The sequence below is a fragment of the Corvus hawaiiensis genome, chromosome 1, assembly GCF_020740725.1.
Source record: "Corvus hawaiiensis isolate bCorHaw1 chromosome 1, bCorHaw1.pri.cur, whole genome shotgun sequence".
In the NCBI taxonomy this organism is placed as follows: domain Eukaryota; kingdom Metazoa; phylum Chordata; class Aves; order Passeriformes; family Corvidae; genus Corvus; species Corvus hawaiiensis.
In genome coordinates this window covers 38,313,724-38,340,381 of record NC_063213.1, presented here as the reverse complement: position 1 = coordinate 38,340,381, position 26,658 = coordinate 38,313,724, and the positions used below count along the sequence as shown (strand labels likewise).

Sequence of the window (26,658 nt, the reverse complement as noted above, 5' to 3'; positions counted from 1 at the left end):
TGGTGGAGTCACCGTCCCTGGAGGTGTTTAAGGAAAGACTGGACGTGGCCACTCAGTGCCGTGGTCGAGTTGACGTGGCGGTGTTTGGCCATAAGTTGGACCCGATGATCTAAGAAGTCTTCTCGAACCTAAATGATTCTGTGATTCTGTGATACGGCACAGTGCCGGCGAGATTGCCTGTTTTGTTCGAGGGCCCCTCGATTTAGGCTCGTCCTCCACAGGAGCCGTCGCGTCCTGCGCGGCTCCGGCGGGCGGGGGGTGGAACTACAGTTCCCGGCACGCCGCAGAGGCGGAGGGAGAAGCGGGCGATGCTCTGACGGCGGAGGCGGGAGAGGGGGGCGGTGGCCTCTCGGAGCTCTTCGCCGCGGCCGCTCTGGCGGGGCGCGGGCGGCGCTGCCATGGCGCTCTCCGCTGCCCCTCTCAAGGTCTGCGTCGTGGGCTCGGGCAACTGGTGAGTGCGGCGGCCCTTGGCAGGGCGGGCATCTCGGCGGCCGCCACGGCCCGGCCTTCCCGGAGGCTGTGCCCACCGGGGCCTTGCTGTCCGTTCCCGCCCGGCGCCGTGGCCGCGCTCCCCTCAGGGGTGGCGGCCGTGAGGCCACCCGGTGCTGGCGGTGGAACACGGTGTCGCCGGGCTGTGGCGGGCTCTGGGTCGCGCTTGTTCCGTGCGGGAGGGCTCGTCCTGCCGTGCCGGGGGCTCGTCCTGCCCCCGGCTCCATCGGAGCGGAGGTGCTGCCCTGACATACTCGGAGGAAGAAGCGGCAGAATCGAGCACGCAGTTTTAGTGCTTGTAAACCACCCGCATGTTCTGCGAAGAAGTTGTTCTAGGATATTTTTAACCTGGTATTTGTTGTGTGCTTTGTCCGCTATCAGATGACGTAGACATTAAAGATGCTGTACCTTAAAAAAAATTTTTTTTCAACTACTCCCTGCCTGTAGAGCTTCACTAACAACCTCACTTGTCTACAAAAGTGTTGTTCGGGGTTTTCTGTGTTCCTATGTGCCTATTTTCCAAGACAGTTCAAAGAAGAATTGCGAGACACTAGATTATTTGAAATACCTTCTTTCCCCCCCGCCCCAGATTGATTATGCTGAGGCCCACTGAGAGCTTGAGACAAGTTTTTATTGCTGTCTCTATCTCTAGTTTATAATTAGACCTAAGTAAACTTGCTTCTTCATCCAGTGAAAGCAATACACTTACTTGACGTCATTCTTCGAGGAGTATCATGTTGATAACCCTTCATCTTCTTTAGTTATTTCTTTGGCTTTACCCATTTTCCTACCGTTCCTGATCACTGTTCTTATGCCACGTCCCTCTTTACAGTGAATAAATTAAGTACAATGTGTTATAGAAATATACCTTCACAGTCTGTCACTTCCAATTACTAATGCTAAGCACACTTTATTTGGGTAACATTGGGTTTTAAGACATTAAACTCAGAGGAGTTCCGTGTAGAACAAGGTACTATGTTTTATTAAAGCAAACTTGCCAGTCTTTTGTCAGGATGATCTTAGACTTGTTGCTCACCCCCTGCCCACTCCATGCAGTTGGCTTTTGCTGCTGTTAAAAATATCAGCAGCTGCCAAGTTTTATTTTTCTTTGTGGTGTCTTCTTGAGGGCATGGCTGATGTTTCAGTGCAGCATCTCTTGCTTTCCTTGCACCAGCTTGTAAGATGAATAGGGAGATACTGTGCATTGCACTATATGTCACAAGGAAATTACGCAGTTAGACCTCATCTTTTAGGAGTGTTGTGGCTGTTGTTCCGTACTTGAAATCTAGAAAAAGTTTTAGGAAGTTTGACTGCATTTATATTTGATTCACTGCAAAACACAGAAGCAAAAGGATTTGTAGCTATTGCCTACTAGCAATAACCACATGCAAATATATTTTGTTTTCACCTCACTGGATCAGTTTAATACATAAGAAAAGCTGCCTAATAGGATGAGTTGGTGGCAAAATGCCCTTATCTCCTATGCTGAGAGAAAGAAAAACGCTGATGCCTGGTAGTAGCATTCTCTCTTTCTTTTGGGGATAAATGTATTTAAATAACTTATGGCTTCATTCGTATGTAATGGCAGGGTTTTTTGTGTCAGGAAAGCAGAAACCAAAGTAACCAAAAATTGAAAATAGTAATTCTTGGAGAGGTAGGTGATTTCTTCCTCAAAATCCATGGGATGACAGACACCAAACCCTGACTGCAAAGAGCACTGTGATTCAGTAATATGTGTAACCATCAAACTAAATTGGACCAAATTTGTGTACCATGTAAGTGCCTTTTATGAACTGGTGCCTGCGGTCCTAAAATATTTAATTAAAGTTTTAGTATTTAGTGCATTAAAGCAGGTAACTAGAAAGAAATGGAAGCATTTATAAACATCTGATCATTGATGTTTGGGGATTATATATTTTATAAACATCTGATCATTGATGTTTGGGGATTATATATTTTTGAAGCCCGAATTCTAGGAGTGTGTGATTGGTGGTGCCTAAATTGTAAGCATGTAAGTAGTTGATCTGAGTGGGGTTCGGCATTTGAGCAGTTTAGAGACAGTGGGTCTTGGGGTTCTGTGTGAGATGATTCCATCAGACAAGTCTTTAACCTATATCTGGGATGAAAAAAACCCTAAAGGAGCTTGGCAGGACAGTAGCTTTGGAAGGGTTAATCCAGTCACCGTGGTTGATTAACTACTTCCAATCAGACTTGTTTGGTTGGTTTGCTACGGGAAGGTCACCTTAACAATGAAGTTGACTTGGCAGGGGTCACTTGACACCTGATGGAAGATCATGGGACAGGACAGATGGCTCAGCACGGAAGGGCAGGAGCTGTGGTGTCTGCCGGCCTTGCCCTTTTAGGGTTGCTCAGCTGGTGGATAAGTGATTGCGTTAGAATCTTTTAACAGAGGGCATAAAGTAAGCTGTCTGGGATGTGGAGAGAGTACACCTTGGGAGTATGCCTTGAAGCCCTGGGATTCCAGGACAATGCCCAGAGTCATTTAAAGCACTACAAGCTCTGCCTTAATCCTGTACTGTAGCCTGTTCTTCTGATAACACTTCCACGGCAGGTTAATGAGGTGTGCGCAGCCAGAATTTATCCCTCCCTGTTTTCTTGGGACCAGTTGTTAATTAACCTGATTGCCAAACTTGAACAGAAGCTGTAAAATTTGGGAAGAGATGGGAAGTTACTGGGCAGAGGTGTTTATGCAGCTAGGAACTTGCAGAAAACTGGGAGGAGCTGTGGCTTAACTGAGGTGATTTTACAGGGACAGTGGTAGAGCTAGATAATTATATCATTTGCACTTGCATATTGTGACCTCCATTGCTGCTGTTATCAGGGCAAGTTAAGGAGTTTTTTGACTTTGTGCTTTAGTTAAAAAGTGATGAAGGGAAAGCAGACCGACTGTGAAATGGTCCAAATGAGTGGTTGCAACATCATGGGAAATGAGAAACCGGAGAAGCCAGTCAGGAGAACCTTCTTGAATTAAGAAACTAATCTTCACTTTTTTTAATACTGCATTCAAGGGGTGGGGAAAAAAAAAAGACAGCTCAGGCATTTAAGTGTTAAATAGTAATGCAATTAATGTCGCGCTTAAGTAGTCCACACTGCCAGACTTTTTGCTGGCAGACTGAAAATCCCAGTCAGAGAGTTGCTGAATCAGTTATTTCTGTCTTGCTCTGTTACCAGCAAGCACAGAGAATGTGTAGTGAAGTTCAAACCAGAAGGCAGTGGATTTGCCAGGATCCCAACTTTGTATATAAATCTGTAGGAGTAAAAATGCTTTTGTTCAAGGAGCGCAGAGCACTGTCTGAGGAAGACGTACCCGTGTTGTGTTGAATGTGAGGTCTGCTGGTTGTACGGGTCTGTCATTTGGAGGCTGAGCTGGTGAGCTGTATACCAGTGCAACAGAAACCATGCTGTATGAGCTTGATAAAAGATGGCTTGCAATTGTCTTCTGGATCACCTCCTGAACCCAGGGGCATTTTTAGTGTGTGAAGTGCTATTAGAGAAGTAAATTCCAGTCTTTTAAGACATACAGTTTTATGGTGTCACTATAAAAGGTCTGCTTAGGATACTAAATTTTTTTCTGCCGCTACTTAGAAAGTGATCTTAGCCATGTGCTAGCACACATCTTTAGTACAGCGCAATGAGTTGTGCCATATCAAAAGCTGTTGAAGTAGAATGAATCCATTTTGTTTAGTTGCCAGCTATGGGTTTATTACAAGCAATGTCTGATATAAATTTAGGGGATTGTGTGTGTGTAACTAGATTGGAAAAGTCAGTGTTCTTACCTCCTAGTATACACACACACACACAGACACACATGTAAGCCTCAGATCAATGACTCTGTATTTTTATCGCATCTCTTAAGATTTTTTTGTATCTCCTTAGTAGGTTATCACTAATTATGAACCTACCTTCTACCTCATGAAAGGAACTTAGGTTAACAGGTTTAATAGAATGATGAAAGGGAAGATTGTGTTTGTTCCTCCTCTCATAATTGTGATTAATTTCATTATTGCTTAGAGTTTTGGGAAGTAAAATTGATCACCATAATATAGATCTCACTGTATGCTGTTCTTGGGGAGAATATGAGGGTAACAGTAATGGACTTGTCTGCCTGCAATTTCAGAGAATGCTGTTGCAATAATTAAGTTCTGTGAGGTTGGCTGCACAACCATAAAGCTTATAACTTCTGCAACATATAAATTATTCTTGGCTTTCAATGGCTATCAGTATTGTACAACAACTGATGAGTCAGTCATCTTAGAAAAGAAGCTTCCCATCTCTTAAAGGTGAAAATGACAATTTGAGCAAGTTTAGTATGTCACTTTTACCTCAGCTTTGAAGATACAATTTGATTTGGGGAAATACAGGAACCTAAACTCTCAGTGGATAGCCAATAAGAAAACAAAATAAATAAGGACTTTTCAGTAAATGCTTCAGTCCAACCTACTCTAGCTGTAGTTGAGAGAAAGCAGCAGGTGTGAATGACTAGTGTATTTTTCCACTTATTTTACTATATCAAAATGCTGTATGGTAACAGATCAGATAATCTGTGAATTTGTAATTGTTTTAAAGACAATCTCTTTTTTTGTACAGCAAAACCATAATTTTTTAAGACTATTTTTGTTTTCTTTTGTGCAGGGGTTCTGCAGTTGCCAAAATAATAGGTAATAATGTAAAAAAATTGCAGAAGTTTGCTTCCACAGTGAAGATGTGGGTCTTCGAGGAGAATATTAATGGGAGAAAACTGACAGATATCATAAATCATGAACATGAAAATGTAAAGTATCTCCCTGGATACAAGCTGCCAGATAATGTGGTAAGGCTCAGAAGCTAAATTATAGTTATGGAGTAGAGGGAACATTGCTTGTGCTGTAAATGGAGCTAGAAATTTGTTTTGTTAACACCTCTAGGGTTTGTAATATTTCAGACTATGCTATTCTACTGATGACATCAGAGATTCAAACAAGTAAAATTATGTAATTATGTAGTTAAGTAAATCCAATGCACTCTTTCTTTTTTGGTCTTGCTGTTGTCTTTATGTTACTTCAATTTCTGTATAAGAAAGCAAATGTGAAAACAAGAGCAAGATTAATAGCTTTGCCTATACCCATCAAAAATAAAATTGGCCTCAACTTTGGATTGGAGCTGTTGGTCTAGGAAGTTTATGCTACTGTTTCTTTTCAGTGATGAAACTGATGAAACTACGTTTGTAGCATTCAGCATAAAACCAAACTACTGGTGTTCAAGATCAAACTGGGGAGGTTCAGGTTGGACATTAGGAGGAATTTCTTCACAGAAAGAGTGGCTAAACATTAGAATGGGGTGCCCAGGGAAGTGGTGGAGTCACCATCCCTGGAGGTGTTTAAGGAAAGACTGGATATGGCACTCAGTGCCATGGTCTAGTGGACCGGGTGGTGTTCGGTCACAGGTTGGACTCAATGATCTCAGATTCAGATTGATTCTGTGATTCTGCTTTTACTTTATCAGATAACACTTGTGTGTAGTGTTAATTTTGAAAAGTTATGCAGCCTTTCTTTCCCATAACTACACAGGTTGCTATCCCAAACCTTAAGGAAGCGGTACAGGATGCAGACTTGCTGGTTTTTGTTATTCCTCATCAATTCATTCATAAAGTCTGCGATGAAATCACAGGACGAGTACCCAGGAAAGCGCTCGGCATAACTCTCATAAAGGTATAATAAACACTGTGCGCTAATAACCGAGAATGTGTCGTGGAATCTTCTAAGACAAGGTGACTTGATATTTTGATATGAAAAGTCTCCGTGCATTATTCACTTGATTGGTCCATTAAACCTTTCTAGGTGTAAAATTAGAATTTGTCTCAGTCATTAGTGGATTGTTGTGCAGTGCTTGCAGGAAGAGGAAAATGGGGCTCTTCACAAGACTTTCAGAGAGAAAGAGGGAGTCAATATGTTTTGCACCACTAAACTTTCCAGTCTTTTATTTGTTGTTTCCAAAAGCATCATTAGATGAAGAACAGAGCACAAGCATAATGCTTTGATTGTTAATGCGCATCCCACATGCTGAGTTGATAGTTTCAAGAACTGCTGAGAGAATTTCATGTGACTGAGAGGATAGTGTTCTTGTTCATGTCAAATACTATGTTGCAACAAAGAGTCTGTTCAGCATTGCCCGGACAGTTTGAGCATAGGAAATAGGAGAGGGCAGAAGTGCAGGAGGCATTTCATTGGAGTGTTTGTAATTTTGCTGGCAGGAAAATTTAAAATTGTGGATTAGTTTATTCTTCGGATTGTTTTTGGGTGGGTGGGCTTTTTTCCTCTGTATGTTTAGCTGGCAATAATGAGCTATTCCCATAAGGTTTGGAAGATTCTGGTTTGTTGTTGCTTTGTAGGCCATTTTCTCAGCACACATTCCTTTGTTTCCTGTCATTTCTGGAAAATGATACATTTATGGAACTGTGCTCAAAAAAGAACAAAAAAACCCTATCACTGCTTACTGCAAGCATGTCTCTTTAGTTTGGCTAACAAAACCCATCAAATCTATTGTTTTGTCAGTGCTGACCTGGTGTATTGCTGAGATGTATGAAAAAGTAATGCTTCCAAAATGTTCTTGCTGCAATTTGTAGAAAAACTCCTCATGTTGTAGAAGGGTAAAATAAGGCACTGTTAAAAGTGCTCAAGATAAACTTTATTCTCCTTTAATTTGCTAAATGTGATTTATATTCTCTTAGTGACAGGAATAACTAATGAAATTGGTGGACTGAATGAGGATTTATGTCAGCATATGTGAGGTCAGGGTCCTGGGCCTGTATTCCCTTGGAATCACTGTGCTGGGTACTAATTACCTGTGCTCTAATGGAGTGTTGATTAATGGCTATATTTAACAAAAAAAAAAAAAAAAGGGGGGGGGGGAGGGGAATTAAATACTTACCTTTAAAAAAAAAAAAGCTGAACTCCAAACAAACAAAAACCCTAGCAAAACAAAAGGCCGTGTTTAGTATAGTGGTGGAAGTGAAATTGTGGCATTTGCCATGCAGTGCAGAGTTGGTTACTATGCAGCTTCCCACTGTCACATTGCAACACTGCATCCATAGGCAGCCATTCCAATGAAATGCTGTGAGGCCCCTTAATATTTTGCTGGAGAATGCAAAGTACATGTCAGTTTTTATGAAAAGGCATAGCTGTGCATCATTAAAAGTACCATTTGAGAAGAAAGGGTAGAGATTTAACACAACAATGAAACTTAAGTAGTAGAGGCAGGAATGCATTCTTTCCTCTACTTTTGCATATTCTTTAGGCATGCTGTTTTCATCAGTGTCATAGTTTTTGGGTCTCATGCTCAATGCTAATGCTGTTAAAGTGGTTTGTGTTAACTTTGGTGGTTAAAGTGCAGTTCTGCTCTGAAAAATATAATTCGTGGGACATTTAGTTCCTGTGCTTTCTAAATTACTTGTCAAGTTAGCAGTGTGTCATCTTTTAGTCTTTTTTCTTGGTTTTTTTTTGTTTCTGACAGTCTAATCTTCAAGCAGAGCCTAAGGTCTGACAATAAAACTGAGTTTTTGGGAAATAAAGGCATTTGTATGCTGGTTAATATGCATTTCCATTGAAACATTTGCATCTGTGTTGCTTTACATTAGCTCTGTGCCTATGAAAACCTAACAAGTGACTGTGTGGCTGTGGGGGGAAGAATCATATAAAACTTAGAGTGCAGTACAGCAGTGAGCACAGGAAGCAGGGTAGCTGAAAGTCATTCAACATACTCTTCAGGCAACCTCTACATCAGTCTCATTTTCATTTCCCTATTACAGGCCCCAGGGATTGCTCTGACAGGCATGTTAGGCTGCAAGCGATAAGGTCACAGAATTGGACTTGCATTGCCTGCAGACCATTGCTGCCCAGTGAAAATGCCGATGCTGTAGTCTTGGTTTTGCAGGGAGGAAGGGGTGTTTGGTTTTTATTCTGTCATTCAGTATTGGATTTAACTCTACAAGAAGCAGGTACAGCTCTGTGTGACTTGTGTCAGGAGTTGCATCTGTTTCACAGTGGAGCAGAATCTGGCACCTAAGCCTTTCTGGTCTCCTTTCACTTGCATGAATAATTATTGTGCAGGTATTCACATTTTTGGAGTTGTTCCCAATGTGTGCATGCTTTTCGGTTTATTATTTGCCTGCTTAGGAAGAGGGGCCTTACAGTTATTTTGTGGGGACATTTTTGACACTATGAGGGAAAAATACAACATGTATTGTGTGCTTGCTTTCAGGTTGGTTCTGTATGGCTCATTAAAGATGAGAAAGCAGAGCTGTGCATTAAGCGATACCAATTGAAAAATAATGCAGAAATGCAAGCACTAGTTTAGTTGGCAGGTTTTATACCGGCATTTCTGCATGTCTCTTAATTGCACCATGTTATTTAAGGAGCAGCGCCTTTAACCTGTGGAAGCGCAAATTACTGCCTGCCTGAAATGTCACTACTGGCAGCATACAAGTGTGTATGTATATGTATATCTGGAAGTAATAGAGGAACTCACTTTTTGCCTATAAATCATAATTCAAAATTACCAATTCCCAAAAGTATCAAATCCTCAACATTAAAAAAGAGTGATATACCATGGGAAAGAATGACTATTTCAATAGCTGGTCTGCCATTACCCCCGTAATAAAAGCTCAAAAGAATTCTGCATTTAGCAGGCTGGGAGAAAAGGGTTTTATGGGAAGAAAGTGGTCTCATTTGCAGTTCTAGTTCAGGCAATTCAGGGTACCAGACTCTTCTTGTCTGCAGCATCAGTATGTGGGGTGATCTTTTCTAAGGCCCTATTTCTGCCCTTTTTTCACATTTTGTAAAGAGCGCATTATAAATACAGATTTAAAATATCCTTAGAAGTTAAATTATTCTCAATTGTCCAGCTTTCTACTTATCTGTGAATGGCTGTTCTGTTTGTATTTCTACTAGTAAGCTGTTGTTGGTGTTATACACTGGGGAATCTGACTCTGATATTTCAGTTCAGATATCTCTTCACAAAGCAAATTATTCAGATGCCATTTTGTGAGTTTTAGTGCAATTTCAAATCCAAGCTCAGGTTTAGTTCACAACTGATGGATTGGTTATGCTTCACTGATTAAGGATACACTGATTATAAGCACCTGATTTTTGAACTAACAAAGCAGAATGCTCAGCACTTCTTAGAATCAGGTCTTTGAGGATGGAATAACAACTGTTTTCATCATCTAGAGTTTAGTCCTAAATCTTAAGGTGCTACCTCTTATGATTCTAAGAAATCTTGGAGAGGTCAAAATAGGACAAGTATCCATGGTAGTACATCTGTCATCTTTAGTCTCTGTCTGAATAGTGCTTGTTTCACTTCTCATCTGTGGACAAGACTAATTGTGTTCTGCTTGCATCTCTACTGTGCCTAATGAATGACTTTTTAGTAATTCCATTTAATGTTGGCTGCAGGGAATAGATGAAGGCCCGGAGGGACTCAAACTGATCTCTGACATTATTCGAGAGAAGATGGGAATAGACATCAGTGTGCTGATGGGAGCTAACATTGCCAGTGAGGTGGCAGCAGAGAAATTCTGTGAAACCACAATAGGTACTGTTCCAAGTTGTAAGAATATTTAACACATGCTCCTGTCCTCACAGGTGCACACCAAATAGCTCAAATTTCACTGTTTTCGACATTAGCTGACTGTTACCAGAAGCTGTTGGTTGAATTTCCTAGAATGTTTACACTTCCAAAAATACTAGGACAATACTGGGAATAGAGGGAGAGACAAGAGCACAATTTTACCTATTCTTACTAGGGTTATAACCTTAGCATGTGAAATACAAGCATGCTTTTTATCACCCTTCATATAACAAACTGCTTCATTTTATTACTGTGTGTAAGATTTTTCTTGGGTCTGAATGGCTTTATATGGATAAACAGTTATAAATTCTGTATTCCAGCTCAGGTGCTATGGTCAAAGATGGTACCTTCATGCATGTTTGTTTTGGTTTGACTTTTTTGGTGGTTTTTTCAAGGTATCTTGTTTTTATTTCTCAAAATATTTCGTTCCCACAAAAGCTAGAAAATGTTTTGGTTCTGTGTTGATCTCTGCACACCTTTGCAGCGTGAAGATGTGCCTAGTCTTGGATTTTACAGTTTCTAGAAAGGCATGTGTGTGTGTATATGCATACAGGTACTCATACTTTATAGCACAGAGTTTGTGTTATGGGTTTTTTCAGTGTTAATTTTTACAGTTTTGTGCACTGCTAGCTTTGTAACATCTCATTCACAGCTTTTGCATTGAACTTAATTTTGAATGGTTGAACAACATGTTAGTGTTTAGAAACAATTGTCAGGGGCAGCATGCTTGATTAATAAAACAGCTTTGACATACCTTTATCAGTAGGTATTTTTCTGGAATGCAGACTTCGAAATAATTACTAGAATTGCTCCTGCCATATTCTTAATTCATCTCTGTTATTATATTATTAGCTGTTCTTTTTAAAGGGAATGATCAGAAAATGGAGAGTATATAGAGAATTCATGGAATTGTTATTTAGAACCTGTTGCTGAGCAGACAATAAATTATGAAAAAGTCCTGAGTAATTCAGTGCAGAGCTTTTAATGCAATGTCGACATGTGATTGGTCCCTTAGAACAGATATGTTTAGGATTGAGATAGAACAACCTTATCTCTGCTTTTAGGCGTTTTGGCTTGCACAGGAAAGGCTAAATAACATACAAATAAATTATTCATTTTTTTAGCTTCTCTTTCTCTTTCTCAACAGGCTGCAGAATCTTGGAAAATGGCCTTCTCTTCAAAGAACTCCTGCAGACTCCAAACTTCCGAATAACTGTAGTTGACGATGCAGATACAGTTGAGCTGTGTGGTGCTTTGAAGGTAAGATTAACAGGCTGCAGATGGTACACAGATGAAATAGTGATCCTTGTAGAAAAAAAAGAGGTTATTTCCATTTAAAAAAATAAGTTCACTGTATTTTATATAATATATAAAACTGCCACATAACATTTCCTGAAGAATCAGATGGGAAATGAGGGAGCAGCATTTTCTGAGAGCTGGCTTTTAGATCTGTGTCTCACCATCTGCCAGGTTCTCTTTCTACATCTTTCTACATCTTCCACTTAACTTCCACACAGTCATGAAGCAAGTATTGATTTCATCTAAGTGGCTGATACATTTCTAGATCTATTTCAGTTCCCTTTTTTGTTTTTGCAACTGTGTTCACCAAAAGAAAGGGAGAAAGAATTTGGCATTAATGCTTTGTGTCTGTTGACAAAACTATCCCCCTCTTCACTGACTTAAGAAATGTGAGCACTTGTTTTATATTTTGTGGACATGTACTACATAAGGTTTGTGTGAATAACCACGTACAGAAATGACCTGAATAGGGAAGAAGTTATTTTGGACAGTTACTCATCCAACATTTTTTTCATAACAAAATTGATGCTGACAGGAAGCAAAGGCTAACTTAAACATTGTTTAATGGCTATTTTTTCAGGTTAATTTACAAGCCATTTGTGAAGGGGAGGCATTAGTTGTTTGGCACCCTAGCAAACAGTACCGTAGTTCTCATTATCTGATACCTGCCCACAATCATTTTGATGGGTGTAGTGGTTTAATAATTGATTTGGCTTACTTACTTATTTTTTGTGGTTTGGATAATTATTTTGTCTGCCTTTGGTTTTGCTGTTGAAATTTTGTGTAAACTAAATTAATTGGCTTGCAAAGCTACCACACTAAGAAATGATGTCTCAAGCTAAGGAATTCTGATTCCTGCTTAGTAAAAGTAGATGGATAGCTATAATAGCATATTTTTTGGCATATTAATTTCCTTAATTTCATCCTGACAGCTGTCATACTGGAAGGCCTGAGAAGGAGGAGGTTGTGGGTCTGTGCACTGATGGGATTAGGTGTTTTTATGCAACACGCTTTGGAGTTACTGTATATATAGCAATTTATTGAGATTGTGGAGCTTGTAATTTGTCTCCACTGCCATTGCTTTAAAATGCTCTGGTGATGTGGGAGGTTACCAGAAGTCCCTGTGTATAGACCCATGAAATTAGTCAAAAAATTTTGGAGATTTATTTTTCTTTGAAATCTGCTCAGCAGGATATTTTCTGACTAGCTTAAATTCTTGTCTGATAGAGGAATTCTGTCCCAGGAAATTTTTATTCAGACAAATCTTGTGAAGAGATGAGCATGCCCGTCAAACTGGGCAGGTAGCCAGCAAACACTCAAAATTCCACTGTAAAGGTCTACGTCAGGCAAGATACCAATATTTCTTTGGAAGTGCAGTAGAATTTAAATAGAGTATTGTTCTTGACCTGGAAAGATACTAAGGTGAAACTTCTGGGGTTTTTTTGTAACCTTGCTTTATTACTCTCTTCTGCTACATTATTCATCATGCATCCTGCAGACTGAACTGTCTAGTTGTATTACTAAAAAGCTGTTTATATTCTGTGTGCTCTAGTCATTTGGTTTGGATTGCAGTATATTTTGTTAATTGAGTTAAGATTTCTAAAAAATGCGTGGTATAAGGTCTAACCAGAAAGTTAAATAAGGATAGATTAATTGGTTTAAAAATACTGTGGATTTCTTGCATAATTAAAAGGCAAAACTGGTATAGTTTTATTATATATATTTTTTTTTAATATATATATTTTTATATAGAAATGGCATAGATCTGTCATTCTAGTATAGGTGATGTCTTTAAACATACAACTCCGCCTAAATCTAAAAGAAAATATTAATAAAATCGTATCTTTAAAAGTAATTTTACACTTAAAACCCTTTCTAATAATCCTAAATCTTATGCTGGCAGCATGTAAATAATGTCCTGAGCTGTTTTAAACTCAAAGATTGCAAAATTTTATTAATGCATTGGGAACATGTCTGGCTCTGAAAGAAAATAAAGAAGCTAAAATTAAACCTATGGATATGGATCAGATTTTATTGCCATAGTGCAAAGCAGAATGCAGAACTCAGATGTGAATAGTGTTTTTTCTTAGAAGCTGTACCTACTTTCTATTAGAATTGTTTGCTAAGGGTATCAACAAGAACTTTACTTTTTTATCATTAGTCTGATAGTATTTGTAATAAAAATTTGAAAAGTAAACATCTTTTCTGTGGAGGGCTGGGAGCCCTTGACACAAGAGCCCTCTGCTCTCCGTTGGAGAAGAGAGGCCTGAGGGCAAGACGATCTTCCCCAGAGATAAGCAACCTTCCTCTGGGTCTTGTGGAGAAAGTGAACCACCCCCAGCATGCCTTGTTTCTATATGGTAATACCCAGTACCCCGTTGGCTAGTTGGTTTCTACCCCACCCCCTGCCTACCCCATATAACCTCTGCCCCCTAGCCCTGATGCAGGGAGCCTTGTCCCTGGCCACCCCTTCACAAGGACTGCTGGACAATGAAGGCTACCTCTGGGGAACTGCTATACAAGGCTCCTGTCTCTATTCCCGAGTTCGCCTTGGGTGGTTTCACAAAGGGCTGAATCTCAGGAGCTGGAATCACTTGTAGCAGAGAAATTGCTACACTTGCTAAAATCACTTGTTGCCTGGGGGAGCCGCCACCCCTCCTGGAAGAGTTGTTCCTTGCAGGACACTCTTTCTGGGAAGGTCGTGGCACACTGGGTTGCCCAACCTCTGGCCTCCTTTGGAAGCCAACACTTTTCATATGGTTTTTTTAGGGTAAAATCTAATGTGTAGCTTCAGTCAGCTGACAGTTTGTTAAACTTGGAAAGTTACTTCATAAAAAAATAGTAAAAATTAGCATTTTTTAACTTCCTGGAAGGAGGAAATTCCAGTTTCAGAAGGTGACAGTGTCATGTTGTGTGGAGACACAGGCAAAAAAGAGAGGCTCTACTCTCTTTCTGTAGCAGTGCCAATTCAAAATGTCAGTAGCAGCACTGCAAACTACAGCAAGGAGGACAGGGGTAAACAGGCAAACATGTCACTCCAGACTGTCTTTTTGAATGTGGATATAGTAAAAGCAATTCCTGTATTGGTATTTAAAGGATGAGATATTTAAAGGATGAGAAACAATACACTATGGAATATTCTCCTAGTTTCTGCATTTTTCTGCAAATAGCAGCTTAGGAAAAGGAGACTTTCCCGGTATGACTGGCATAATGGCCTAAATGTTAAAAGCCTGTACTCTACCTCACTTTTTATTTCTGCAAGCCTTTCTAAACAGGGAAGATTTTCTGTGTGGGTGGTTGCCTAAAGGTTGGGAAAAAATACAGAAGGGTAACAAAGAATGCTCTGAGCACAGCTTTCCCTTACAGTGATAATTACAGGTTTGAAATTTGTTTTTGGAAGCCTATTTGAGTTCAGACTGTAATAATAAGTAGTGCAGCTGGATGATCATAAGAGAACATGTGCTTGATTGCTATTTATATACGGATATATATATGGATATGTACAGAATATCCACTTCATTCACTGTATTTAGATTTGTGACAATGGGCTGGTGGAGATACAGTGAAGTGCAGAAATCAGTGCCATGAAAATGCAGTCTCGTGTCAGTTTGGAGACTGGCTGAATAGACAGTGGCAGTGACTTCACAAAATTTGGTGGTACTGAGGAGGAACAGCTTTCTACTGTAACCTGGCTGTTGGAACAAAATGTGCTTGGCATGTTTGTTGGGGTCTCCTCTCCCCGCTGTGTAGCCCTGGGAGAGGGGCCCTGAGGGCACAGACACGGGGTTTCCCTGTCCCTGCTCAGCCTCGTTCCCATTGGTTGGTTTGTGTTCCCTGCGCGGGCAGAAGGACCCTTGGTCCCGTGACTGGAACAGTTCCTCGGCAGAGCTCCGGCCATGCGGCTGGAGAAATAAACATCTCTGAAACATCTACCAGGAATCTGTCTGTCCATATATATTTCCTTTCCACGGGACTCCTGGTTTGATATATGCATGTTGCAGTATCCACACTGTAACACATGTTCTTCTTTGTGAGGATTTTTTTTTCTTTTGAGGACTGATGAACATTTCACATTTGTCTTTTGACCTTTTCTAAGGGTTGAGGACAGAAATTGACAAAGTTCAAATTTGGATAGTTGTTTCAAGGTGCCCAGTTGGCTTTATAGGCAGAATGACTCAAGGCCGCCTACAAGTACACCTGCCATTTGCCAGATGATGAATGAGGCTTCCTGGGAAATGCTTAAAGGTTGTGACACCTAAAAATAGCATGTGAAGCTATGCACACATATGGATGTGCTTTTGGATACTGATGGATGTGATACTGCCGAGCAGCATGGACCCAAGGTTATCACTTCGGAGGTGTCCTTACCGCCTGTGCCAGTGTGGTGTTACAAGCAGCACAGACGTAAGGCAAGACTGAGCTGGGGTATGAACCTGGCCACGTCCTTGAGAGGCCATGTAAGCACTGATAGCTGCAATCTTGGGGGTAAATTGTACCCCACTCACCCAGTGCAGCAGTGCCAGGGGTATTTCTGTTGCTCCAATAACAAACACTGCAAAAGGTACAAGTAGACAATGAAATACTGTAGGCCAAATTGTATTGTAAATTATGATCTAGTAGACTGCTTCAAAGTGGAAAGTCAAGCAGACAAAGCTGGAGAGAAGGAGAAGATTTAGTATGGGAGTGTTCAAGAAGTATATGGAAAAAGCCCAATGGTTGCTCAGTCATGTTAATGTTTTTAGCTGAGTGCTAAATGCTTACAGACTTCACATACATGTAAAATCCATTTGAATGGGTTATCCCATCGGAAAACTTCTTAAATATCTGTTTGACTTCCTCTTGCTTTGCCATCAAATGAACAAATATGCTCTGCAAGAGGTATCTGATGAAAATGTACCTTGGCTGAATCACCCCAGCCAAGATCTAAGCCAAGATGATTTAAACTACCAGCTTTATGAGATGACTGTCTTGGGCTGCTTCAGGTCTGATGTTGGGATATCTGTCTGCAATTTTTAGGGTCACCTTTACACCTCAGCTAGCTGCTGAAAAAGCAGTGACTGATCCTCTGGCTTCATTTGATTCAGAGTCACCTAGCCATGACTGGCCACACAGCTCTGCAGCTGCCTGGCATTTGTGGTTCTTACAGTCCAAAACCCAAAACCAAACCAGCTGTTAATCAGCTGGTTGCTTTCATTAACAACTTCTGATTGTTGTTCTTTCTTCATCAACAGCTAAAGTTGATTTGGACAATCTTTTAATTTTGTATTTTTCCCTACATGAGGTGCTACACTGGCTGCCATAATGTTGGTTCTCTTGCACTTTCTGTTGAGGTCACTACTGTTGCTGTTGCATGCAGAAAGATATTAGCATTCATTACTTCCTTGTTTGCTTTATCAATATGTCAGAATGCCATCTTTTTTTGGAGGGTTTCGTTAGGGTTTGTTGTGTTAGTTGGGGTTTTTTGGTAGGGTCAGTGGAGCCGTGGCTAGTCTCTGCTCTGACTCCCAAGCCAGAAAATAGTTTCTGTAGTCACTTCGCTCAAATGTGTCTCATCAAACGTCTATGTTCTTTAACCAAAGAAGGGACCATATAGCTGAATGTTCATGAAGAAACAGCACATTCTTTGTAGAAGGCTGTCACCAGGTCTAAGGAAAAAAACAAACATTTTTTTTGCTAAGGGAGGTCTTCCTGTGTCATGAACCTTCTGGGAATCCTTGATTAACTATTACTGTTATAGAAAGTCTGCATACTTAAAGGGCTGGATACTACTGCCTTGGCTGAATTTGGTCCCTTAGCATGTCATCACAGAAGTCAATAAATGTTTTTTAGACGTACTATTGCCTTAATCTTAAAGAAAATCTGGATAAAAGGACTATAGGATGTCAGTCTAACTTCACGGCTACCTCAGAGCAGGAATAACTCAATCTAGCTAAAATCTTGTTTGGGTGTAGTGCAACCTGTTTATTCTTAAAGATGGTCAATAGGAGTAGCTCCACAGCCTCAGGGGCAACTTGTGTTAGAGCTTTAACTATGCTTTTATCCTTGGAAATACTAATGTAAGACTTGCCTTTTTTTTTTTAAGGTTATTCCATAAACATTGTTGTGGTTTGACACTGGCCTAATGCCAGGCACCCGTAAGAGTTACTCATTCACCCTCCCCTGCCACTGCTGGGCAGAGGAGAGAAAGAGAAAAATAATTAACAAACACTTCATGAGTTAAGGACCAGGAGAGAACACTTAAAGGGCAAAACAGGCTTAACTTAAAAAGTGAATTTATTACTAACAGAGTCAGAGGAGGATAATGAGAAGTAAAATAAGCCCTTAAAACACCTTTTCCCCCAGCTCCTCCCTCCTTCCCACCGACAGCACAGGAGACAGGGCGTGGGGGTTTGGTCAGTCCATCACCGAGATTTTCTTCCGCTGCTCAAGGACAGGAGTCCTTCCCCTGTGAGGCCGTGGGTCCCTCCCACGGGGGACAGTTCTCCTGAACTTCCCTGGCGTGGGTCCACTCTCAGGAGCAGCAGCCCCACCGCCCCTGCTGCAGCCTGAGCCCCTCCCACGGGCACACCTCCCAAAACTGCTGTGCCGGGGCTCTCTCTTTCCACGGGGTGCAGCCCTCCAAGGACAGGCTGCTCCAGCCTGGAAGCAGGGCCCTCTCTCTCCACTGGGTCTCCCACTGGGTCACAGCCTCCTCTGGCATGGGCACCTCCCCCACGGGCTGTGGGTGGATCTCTGCATCCCCTGTGGATCCCCATGGGCTGCACCATGGCCTGCAGAGGAACCTCGGCTCTGGCACCTGGAGCACCTCCTGCCCCTCCTTCTTCACTGACCTTGGTGTCTCCATGTTGTTTTCCCTCACCTCCTCCTCTTCTCTGATTAGAAGCAAAACTGTGTGACTTTGTTTTGATTTTCTTCTTAAATATGTCATCACAGAAGTGTTACCAACCTCTCTTATTGGCCCAGTTTTGGCCAGCAGCATGTCCATCTTTCAGAGCCATCAGAGATTGGCTCTGCTGGACATGGTGGAAGTTTCCAAGAGCTTCTCACAGGAGCCATCTCTGCTACCAAAAACCAGGCCGTGCAAAACCAATACAGAAATCAAAATCCCCAAACTGAAATAACCCAAACTAACAACCTAGTCTTTCAGTAGAAAAGTGTTTGCATTTCTTAAGGACATCTGTAAGCAGTAATTAACTCCTTTCCCATTTCTCTTCCTATTAGAATATAGTAGCAGTAGGAGCTGGTTTCTGTGATGGCCTTTGCTATGGTGACAATACCAAAGCTGCTGTTATTCGCCTTGGCCTAATGGAGATGATCGCCTTTGCCAAATTTTTTTGCAAAGGACAGGTTTCTACTGCCACTTTCCTGGAGAGCTGTGGCGTTGCTGATCTCATCACAACATGTTATGGTGGCCGGAATCGACGCGTAGCAGAAGCAGTCGTTAAAACTGGAAAGGTACCTTATTCACTGGGTGAAATCTATTCTTACAAGTACTGCCACTCCTCGTTTGCTGGAGTAATAGTACAGTTATCTGAGCCATGCTGCTGAGTGAGTGCCCTTCTCTTTCCTCTTGTTTTTTGAGTGTGTTACAAGGCTAGAATGAGTGTAAAGGTGCTAAAACATGGAGGGGGGGGAGTGTGATTTAAAAAAAAGCTTGAGAGATAAGACATTGGGAGATGCAGATTTAAGAAGAATACTTAGAAACAAGAATATAGGAGAATATTATATATGCTCACTCAAGGTCACTTTTGAAAAAGAAAAGACTCTCAGTAACTTTTTTTTTTTTAATCCAGATGATGTTGTCAGGCTTCTGAAAACTTTATCATAGCTCTCCTTTGCTTTCTTTTTTTTTTCCCTCTGTTGCTTAGTCTATTGAAGAATTAGAGAAAGAAATGTTGAATGGTCAGAAACTGCAAGGACCACAGACTTCTGCAGAAGTGCATCGCATCTTGAAGCAGAAAGGAATGCTGGACAAGTGAGTAAGAACAGATAAAACAACTTCCACATGCCACTATTTTATCCCCATAACACCTTCTGCATATTTGGTTTTGATATATTCATAAAGGTAATAGCCAAAAAGAAAATCACTGTAATAACAGTAGATTAAAAGTTAAAATCAGAGAGAGAAGTGAGCAGAACCTCAAAAAAATATTGGTGTAGATAGAGCTATTACTGTTACATGAAATTTGTGAATGTCCTTCTGTTTGCAGAGTGTATTACTGCCTTCTGCTACTACAGAAAAGCACAGCAAGTGTGTTCTAATATGTAAAAAGAAAAAATGCATGAAAGTAGAGCTTCCTAAAGAGACTGTGAAAAATCTCTACATCTCATTTCACTGTAGGAAATTCATTACTTACCTCCAAGGAGAGGAGCTTGGTAATCATCTGAATATAGTGACTGCTTCCACCACATGGATTCTACCTTAGATACTGCAGTTCTCCTTCCTAATGTGACTTCCAGTTTGCTGTAGGCTAGAACCTCCCGTCTGCTTCTGTAGGTCAGGGGCTGGTTTTTTGTGGTATGAAAGTAAGCAGATTGTCCTGGCTTGGTTCACTTGTATTTGAGTCAGAACATGAATGATTCCTATAGCCACACACACAGTTATTTCCTTACAAGATTAAGGGATGCATTTATCTCTTCCTGTTTGTAAAAGAGGAAAAATCAGAAATTAAAAAACTGCCAGTCAAAAGACCAAGGCTTGTTACTTTTTTTTTTCAAAAGCATTTTTTAAAGTCTAGTTTTAATGGATCAGCTGCATTAAATGATTAATGTTTTAATATTATCTTTGGATGTAACGTACCTAAGTCTGTCTCATCTGTGTACAGTAATTAAGCTAACTGCAGAAAAAATTAATTAAAATGTTGGCTTCATTCTTCGCTGTTTATGATTCCCTAAATGAAACAGGATGCTGTGTTTGAGGGTTGTTTTGTATCATGTTCTATCTTGCAACAAATCGAGTGCATTATAGATGTTTGCGGGTTGTGTTTTTATGAAAGACATGAAAACAGTGTTGCTAATTTATTTTTGGTATGCCAACATATAGTGTCAGTTCTTCATAAAAGGTCTCATTCAACAAGACTTTTGAAAGCAACTTTCAAAGTGTTTTTCAAAAACTACTGCTTTAAAACAAAACACAGTGGAGCAGCCATGGTTTCAAAGTGAAGAGGTAAGAGTCTAGTAAGGGTAGAATTTAATATTCTGGTCCTACAAAATGAGTCCCAAGGCTACGTAGAAGTGTGCAAAAGTCAAAGTTCAGCAGAAGAGCCTCGGTAGCAGGGTTGATGCCTATTGATACTCGTGATGAAATTACTTCTTTTCAACAGCTGTAGACTTTGCCCTCTTGATGTGCTCAGGCCTAAGATGCATTTGGAGTTTGCTGGCCCTGAGCCTGCAGCCAGCCTTGGTACAGGTTTATCCATGTGAAGTGTGGCAGACCTGTGCACGGTAATGTTCTCTGAGATAAGCAGCAGGACTTAGGTATCAGGTTGTGGTTTGTAGTATTGGTGCTTCTTCACTGAGAAGTAAGCACCAGTACTGTATCTAAACGTGTGGGAAACTTGCTTTTGCTTCAGAAAGTTTACCTGTTTTGTGGCCACTTCTCACACAGGCATAGCAAATTTTATTAGTGCCTACATGTAAGCTTTTATGGTAACAGCAGATTTAACCCCGCTTCAGCCCAATACATCATACAAAGTGAGGGATAAGTGAGGTTTGTTAAGGAATGCGGAAGTCATTGTGTAATTTTTTTTTCTGCAGATTTCCTACTAAGGGTTTTGCAATCTAAGCATTGGATTTGAGAGAGCAGCTATGTGGCTATATGATAATTTTTTCCACCAATGAAATAGAAACAGAACTCAAGTCAGTCTAGTTTAGGGCAAGGTACTGATACCAGGGTTACTGCAATGTAATACGTGACAGTGGAATGTATAGGCCATCATATATGGTGCTCATATATACTGAACACTGAAATGTGCATTACAGATAAAGCTTTAGAGTGACTGATGGGACAACTTTCTTAGGAGAAAGTCCTAGTCCAGATTCTGAATCACTCAGAAATCAACTATTTCACCATCTCCAATGACTGCTCTTTTTTATTTCCATTGGTCAAAATTCATCAGTATAGAAGGCCATGCTGAAATGGCATGTACTTGGTGAACAGATCAGCCCCTAAAATTCACCAGGCTTTGTATGAAAATGGAACTTGTCTGGCTGTTACTGTCTGGGATGGACAGAAAGCAAATACAAACTTCTGTAAGGCATCTTGGCTTTAACAAACCTTCAGGTTATCAGAGAAGCCTGAATAATTTGGAGGTTGTTGGAGACCTGGCCAATTTAAAAAAAAAAAAGAAAGAAAAAAAAAGTAGATATGGAATTTTGTGTTTCAAAATCCAGGTTTAATTTTGGATTCTTATTAAAAACTTGACCTTCAATGTCTTCTTGGGTCTCTTTCTGTCATATTCTATATTATCAAATTATTGCTCAGAAGTACTGCATAATGGATGTGCCAGTCATCCTTTTTAACCACAGATGGGTACTGCTGTAAGAACAGCCAGGAAAAATGTTTTTAATTTATTTTTTAGATCACTTTATGGTTGTGCCATACATAATGTATGTCTCAGGCTCCATTATAGCTAGCTAGGCTTCTGAGAGCTACTCTATTTCAGAGTGCATGCAGGTTCTGTAGTTATCCCCTGCTTTTCAGCCCAGCATTTGCACCTGACAAATAGAAAAAAGAAATCATTTTTTCCACCTCTTCCTTTTCCCCCCCTCCCTCTCCTCACCCCTTTATCTTTCTTTCATTTAAGAAAATGTTACAGAATAAATTTATGCTGTGTTTGCTTTCCCCACCCTCTTTCCTCAGGTTTCCACTCTTCACGGCTGTGTATCAAATCTGCTATGAAGGGAGGCCTGTCAGAGAGATAATATCCTGCCTTCAAAGCCATCCAGAGCACAAGTAAATTCCATCAGGCTGTTGTACTAATGCAGCTTTTTGCCTTTCGAATTCATGTCTGGGTTCAAGTGGATGTAGCTATCATTAAGCTTTGTTCAAAGCTGCTCCCTAGGTAACAGGAACAACATGAATGTCTCTGAGCAGGTATTGGTGTTTGTTACCCAGCCTGGTTTGACACAGCATGTGGTGTTGGCTTGGTGATTGTCCTTTTACTGGCTAAAATGCAACTCTTTTGAGATACACAATACAACAGTTGCACATGCAAGTGTACTTTGAGTTTGCTCCTACAACATAAAACACAATGCTTTTTTGTCTCTTATTAAAGCCTAGTCCAAAATCTGCTGGACGCCATGGGAAGAATCCCACTGGTTTTGGTCAGAGACTGAGTCAAGCCTATAACATTGAAATATTAGGAATCTTTCTGTTAGAATTTTGTTTTATTCTGTATACACAATTAATTGTTAACATTTTGCACACTTATGACTATATTAATTTAAGCAATGTTGGTGCAAAACAAATGGTAGCAGTTATTCAGGGGGCTACAGGGATATATCAATGAACTCTAGTGAAGAATATTTTGATTTTTGAAAGTCGTTAAAAATGTCAGGCTACATTGAAACCAATTTCTAAGTGAATTTAAAGTTTTTAATTACACTGTTTTAAAGGGAATAGTCTAGAGGGGGATCGTTACTTCCCCTTCTGGTTTTTAATCCTTGCATTTTTGTATTTCTACATTTCTCCCTTACTGTTCCTAGGTGTTAGGCTCTTCTAGAATCCCATTCCCCAAAGCAAGCCAGAGATGCTGACCTGGGGGTTCTGAACCCTGGAGCCTACAGTTCATTTTATTGTTCTACCTGTGGTTGTTCTTCACTGGTATTGTTGGTTGGGTGGGGAAGAATACCCTTGGGAACTGCTCCAAGTTGTTCTGCTGTGTTTCTAGCTTAGCTGCAAAGTGTTGCACTCCACACAGCTCTCCAAGGAATGTCAGGGGAATTCCCTGGTACAACACACGCTTGTGTCGTCAGAAGGATTGTGTGCCAGTACGATGACTGCATTCATTTCAGTGCCTGCCAGTGACTGGCACGTCCACCAGGCTGTAGTCCTGATCCAGCCTCCCCAGTTCTGGAGTTACTCTTTCACTGGACAAAACTTTTGTGGGTGCTGAATCAAATCCTTTACAACCAATCTCCCAGAAAGCTTCTGAAAGGCATCCATTTCTTTTATTCCCTGGATATCTCAACTAGGTTTTTTTCAGAAACCTTTGCTTTAACAGGAGGTTAATTTTATTTGTTATTAGAAAATCTGTGATTTTATGGAGTTTAAGGGGTGGGCAGGGATTGGTTTGTTTGGTCTTTTTAGATTTTTTTTAAGATTGATGCAAGAGAAGATAGATAAGAAAAATCTGTTTTGCTTTTCTTGTATACTAAAGTGTGGGAGTTTTTTTGTGAAATATATGCTAGGTATATTAAGAGTGGACTCATTATTCCAACTGGGAGACAAGGGTTGGCATTAGAATTTCTAGAACAAGACTGCCCATCTGCTCTGAATATCCACGCCTAACATCTGAGCAGTATCAGAACTTTTGTTCACTGTTCTCAGTGGTGGTTTTAGACCAGAAATCATGAGCACACACCCATCCTGAAACTTCAGGTTGTCGTTCAAAATCTGATAAAACAAAGAGGATGCCTGGGAATAATCATCATACTTACACAGCCTGGATTACTCTGAAATAGGGAAACATTGGGGCAGCTTTGTGTAGACAGGAAGACCCTTCAGCTCAGGAGTACCATTCTTTGTGCTCCCGTATTGTTTTGCATTAATATTTGGAAGATCTCATGAATGTCCTCAGATATTCAGGGATGAGAAAAAGTTCTTTTGCCTTACTTCTGAGTTAGTGCTAAATATAAGAGATGGCCAGAAATTAAATGACATCAGATGTTTGTGATAGTTGGGAACATCACTGGTAGAGCTGACTTGGAGCAAGCACTCTGCTTAGATGTTTAAGAGGATGTTTTAAGGTTGGAAGCACTGTTATGCTAACGCACACATGGAGCATACACTCCTCATTACTGCATAACTTTCAGTGTGTTTGCTTACGCTTTTTGTTCTGTTTTTTTAATACCAAATTGATGGCTTTTCCTTTGTATGTGTACATATACATTATATATATAAAATTTTTTTTACATGCAGTATGTAGGACAGTAGCATTTTGTAAGATACATAAAGGGCTATATGAGCTAAATGTGGTAAATTAATATATATTTTTAAATTATTTCTTTATTATTCCAATACTTCTTTTACCACTGAAACTCCCAAATCATAATTGTTCTTGTTTTGTAGAGAAGCCTATTCTAAGGCAAATCCAGAGAAAAAGTTTTTATTAAATTCTTGCCTCCAGTCTGTTACGATATTCTTGGTTTTTTCAGACAAAAAGTGAGGTTTCAGTAACTAAAATAACTAAAATAGTTTGTTAAAATTTTTATTGATGGTTCACCATTTACATTTGCTTTTCAGCGCTGGAGAACACTCAACTTGGCACTAGGTATTTTTCCCCCACTAATACTTACTGCTCATTAAAAGACTGTGGCATGGTACTGAAACTGAAGGATTAGAAGCCTACTCTGCAAATACTCTGTTTTGCCTAGTACTGGGGTAGTCTTACTGAAAACATTAACCCCTGTGTAAGAGGGTCATAAATTTGTAACTAATTCTTGGTTTATGAACTTTAATTACTAAGGAAGGCATTACATTCTAATGATACTTACTCAACTTGCCCTTGTCATATGTACTGATTTTGTTTAGAGATGTTGAATGTATACCTGTTTGAAGAGTTAGTACAAATAAACATTTTTGTCTTGGGAATTGCTTTGGTTTCTGTTGTCTCATTTCACAAGGCTTGCAATTAATATTTTATACACTTGGTGGAATGTAGGTTTTTCTGGCTGTGGTATGTAATGATAGCAGATATGAGGTTGCCATGACAGAACATAAATTTTAAAAAGAGCCATTTGGCATCCAGATGTCAGCATTTTCTTTCTTTCCATTAGTGGTACAATTGTGGTGTCTTTGACGTCTGAAAACAGGTTCTTGTCTTCAGTTCCTTCAGTTGCTGTGGGAGCCACTGGAGGGCACTGGTCGGTAAGTGACTGATTCCACCCTCTCTGGAGTTAACTCTTCTGACCATTTCTGAATTTCCCGAGGTTCCTGTATGACTGCACCTGTCTTACAGTGTGTTCTTTGTATTTAGGAGATGGTTATAGTTCAGCACCAAATGCATGTGTTGTAGACCCACTGGAATTGAGGGAAGGAGACTGATATAAAATGCCCAACATATTATTACCTCCACCCAAGGCATAAGACGCTCCCAGTACAGGGCAACAGCCACTACCTCAGCTCCTTGACAATATGGGCAGTGAGATCTTCCAGTATCACTGGGGTTCCTGTATTGTGTACCCACCAATGTTTGTTTCTGTTGGGTGTTGAAGTTGAAAGACCTTGGGAAATAACAAGAGCACATTGTGCTCGGTTTTGTAAGTTTGTACATCAGCCAAAGGGGTGGGAGGTGTCACAGGTGTTTAACCGGGGAAAGGAAGGTCTGCTACTTAGTGTGGGAAACCGTACTGCAAAATGAACAGGATTTTCTTGGTGAACAGAATAATGCATTGTCTGCTGAAAGCCTCAGAGCTGTTAATAAAATGAGAGTAATGTCCTAATCCATTATTTACACATAGGGATACTGAGAGGAGTAAAGGCGGTTGCCCAGCAAATCTGTGCCTGGATGCATTTTGTTCCTAATTTTAAGATGGAATTTCGGCCATTAGGTCATTTCTTGAGGTACTTTTACCTCAAAATTATATTTATTGTAAGAGTGCATGAAATCAACCAATAGAATAAATACAAAAGTATTTCAAGCATACCATCCAAAAGGGCTTAAATTCTACTTAGCCTGAGTCAACAGCAAAGTAAAAACCATCACAAGAGAATTAGGATGGACACCTTTGTTTTATGTATCTTCTGAAGGGGTGGTGCTTTCTCACTAAATCAGTGCAAACAGGCTGGGTGTCTCTCATTGTCTGACTGCAAATAACAGCCAGGCTGTACAAGAAACATGGCAGACAAGAAGTCAGTGTCTAATGGCCTATGCTGATGGTTCTTTATAAAGCTCCCGACCTGGACTTCATTGTAAGCCTAGAGTCATGAGAATGAATTACATAGATTTCACAGCAGTGATATTGGATAATGCTGAAATAAAATGTCCTGGAACACATGGCACGTCGTATTATTAGAAAGCGTGA

General features: G+C 40.4%; 1 protein-coding gene across 2 annotated transcripts; it reads left to right on the top strand.

The window, feature by feature from the left end:
* Positions 1-314: 314 nt before the first annotated feature.
* On the top strand, positions 315-25,225 carry GPD1L (glycerol-3-phosphate dehydrogenase 1 like). 2 transcript variants are annotated; one of them, XM_048301323.1, is made up of 9 exons: positions 315-451; positions 5,143-5,320; positions 6,057-6,197; positions 9,939-10,077; positions 11,261-11,373; positions 18,760-18,867; positions 19,281-19,387; positions 22,274-22,366; positions 24,878-25,225. In XM_048301323.1, exons 1-9 carry the CDS (start codon positions 399-401, stop codon positions 24,903-24,905), a joined length of 960 nt encoding a protein of 319 aa, XP_048157280.1. In that variant the 5' UTR covers positions 315-398; the 3' UTR covers positions 24,906-25,225. The 2 variants fall into 2 exon arrangements, with proteins under 2 accessions (XP_048157280.1, XP_048157273.1); XM_048301316.1 differs by having other exon boundaries at positions 317-451; positions 18,634-18,867.
* The last annotated feature ends 1,433 nt before the right edge of the window (positions 25,226-26,658 follow it).

Bases quoted from the DNA above. Each gene is read 5' to 3' on its own strand.
- GPD1L (XM_048301316.1), top strand. From the start codon at position 399: ATGGCGCTCTCCGCTGCCCCTCTCAAGGTCTGCGTCGTGGGCTCGGGC. The intron at 6,198-9,938 runs GTATAATAAACA...TGTTGGCTGCAG, and splicing joins TCGGCATAACTCTCATAAAG to GGAATAGATGAAGGCCCGGA. The intron at 10,078-11,260 runs GTACTGTTCCAA...CTTTCTCAACAG, and splicing joins ATTCTGTGAAACCACAATAG to GCTGCAGAATCTTGGAAAAT.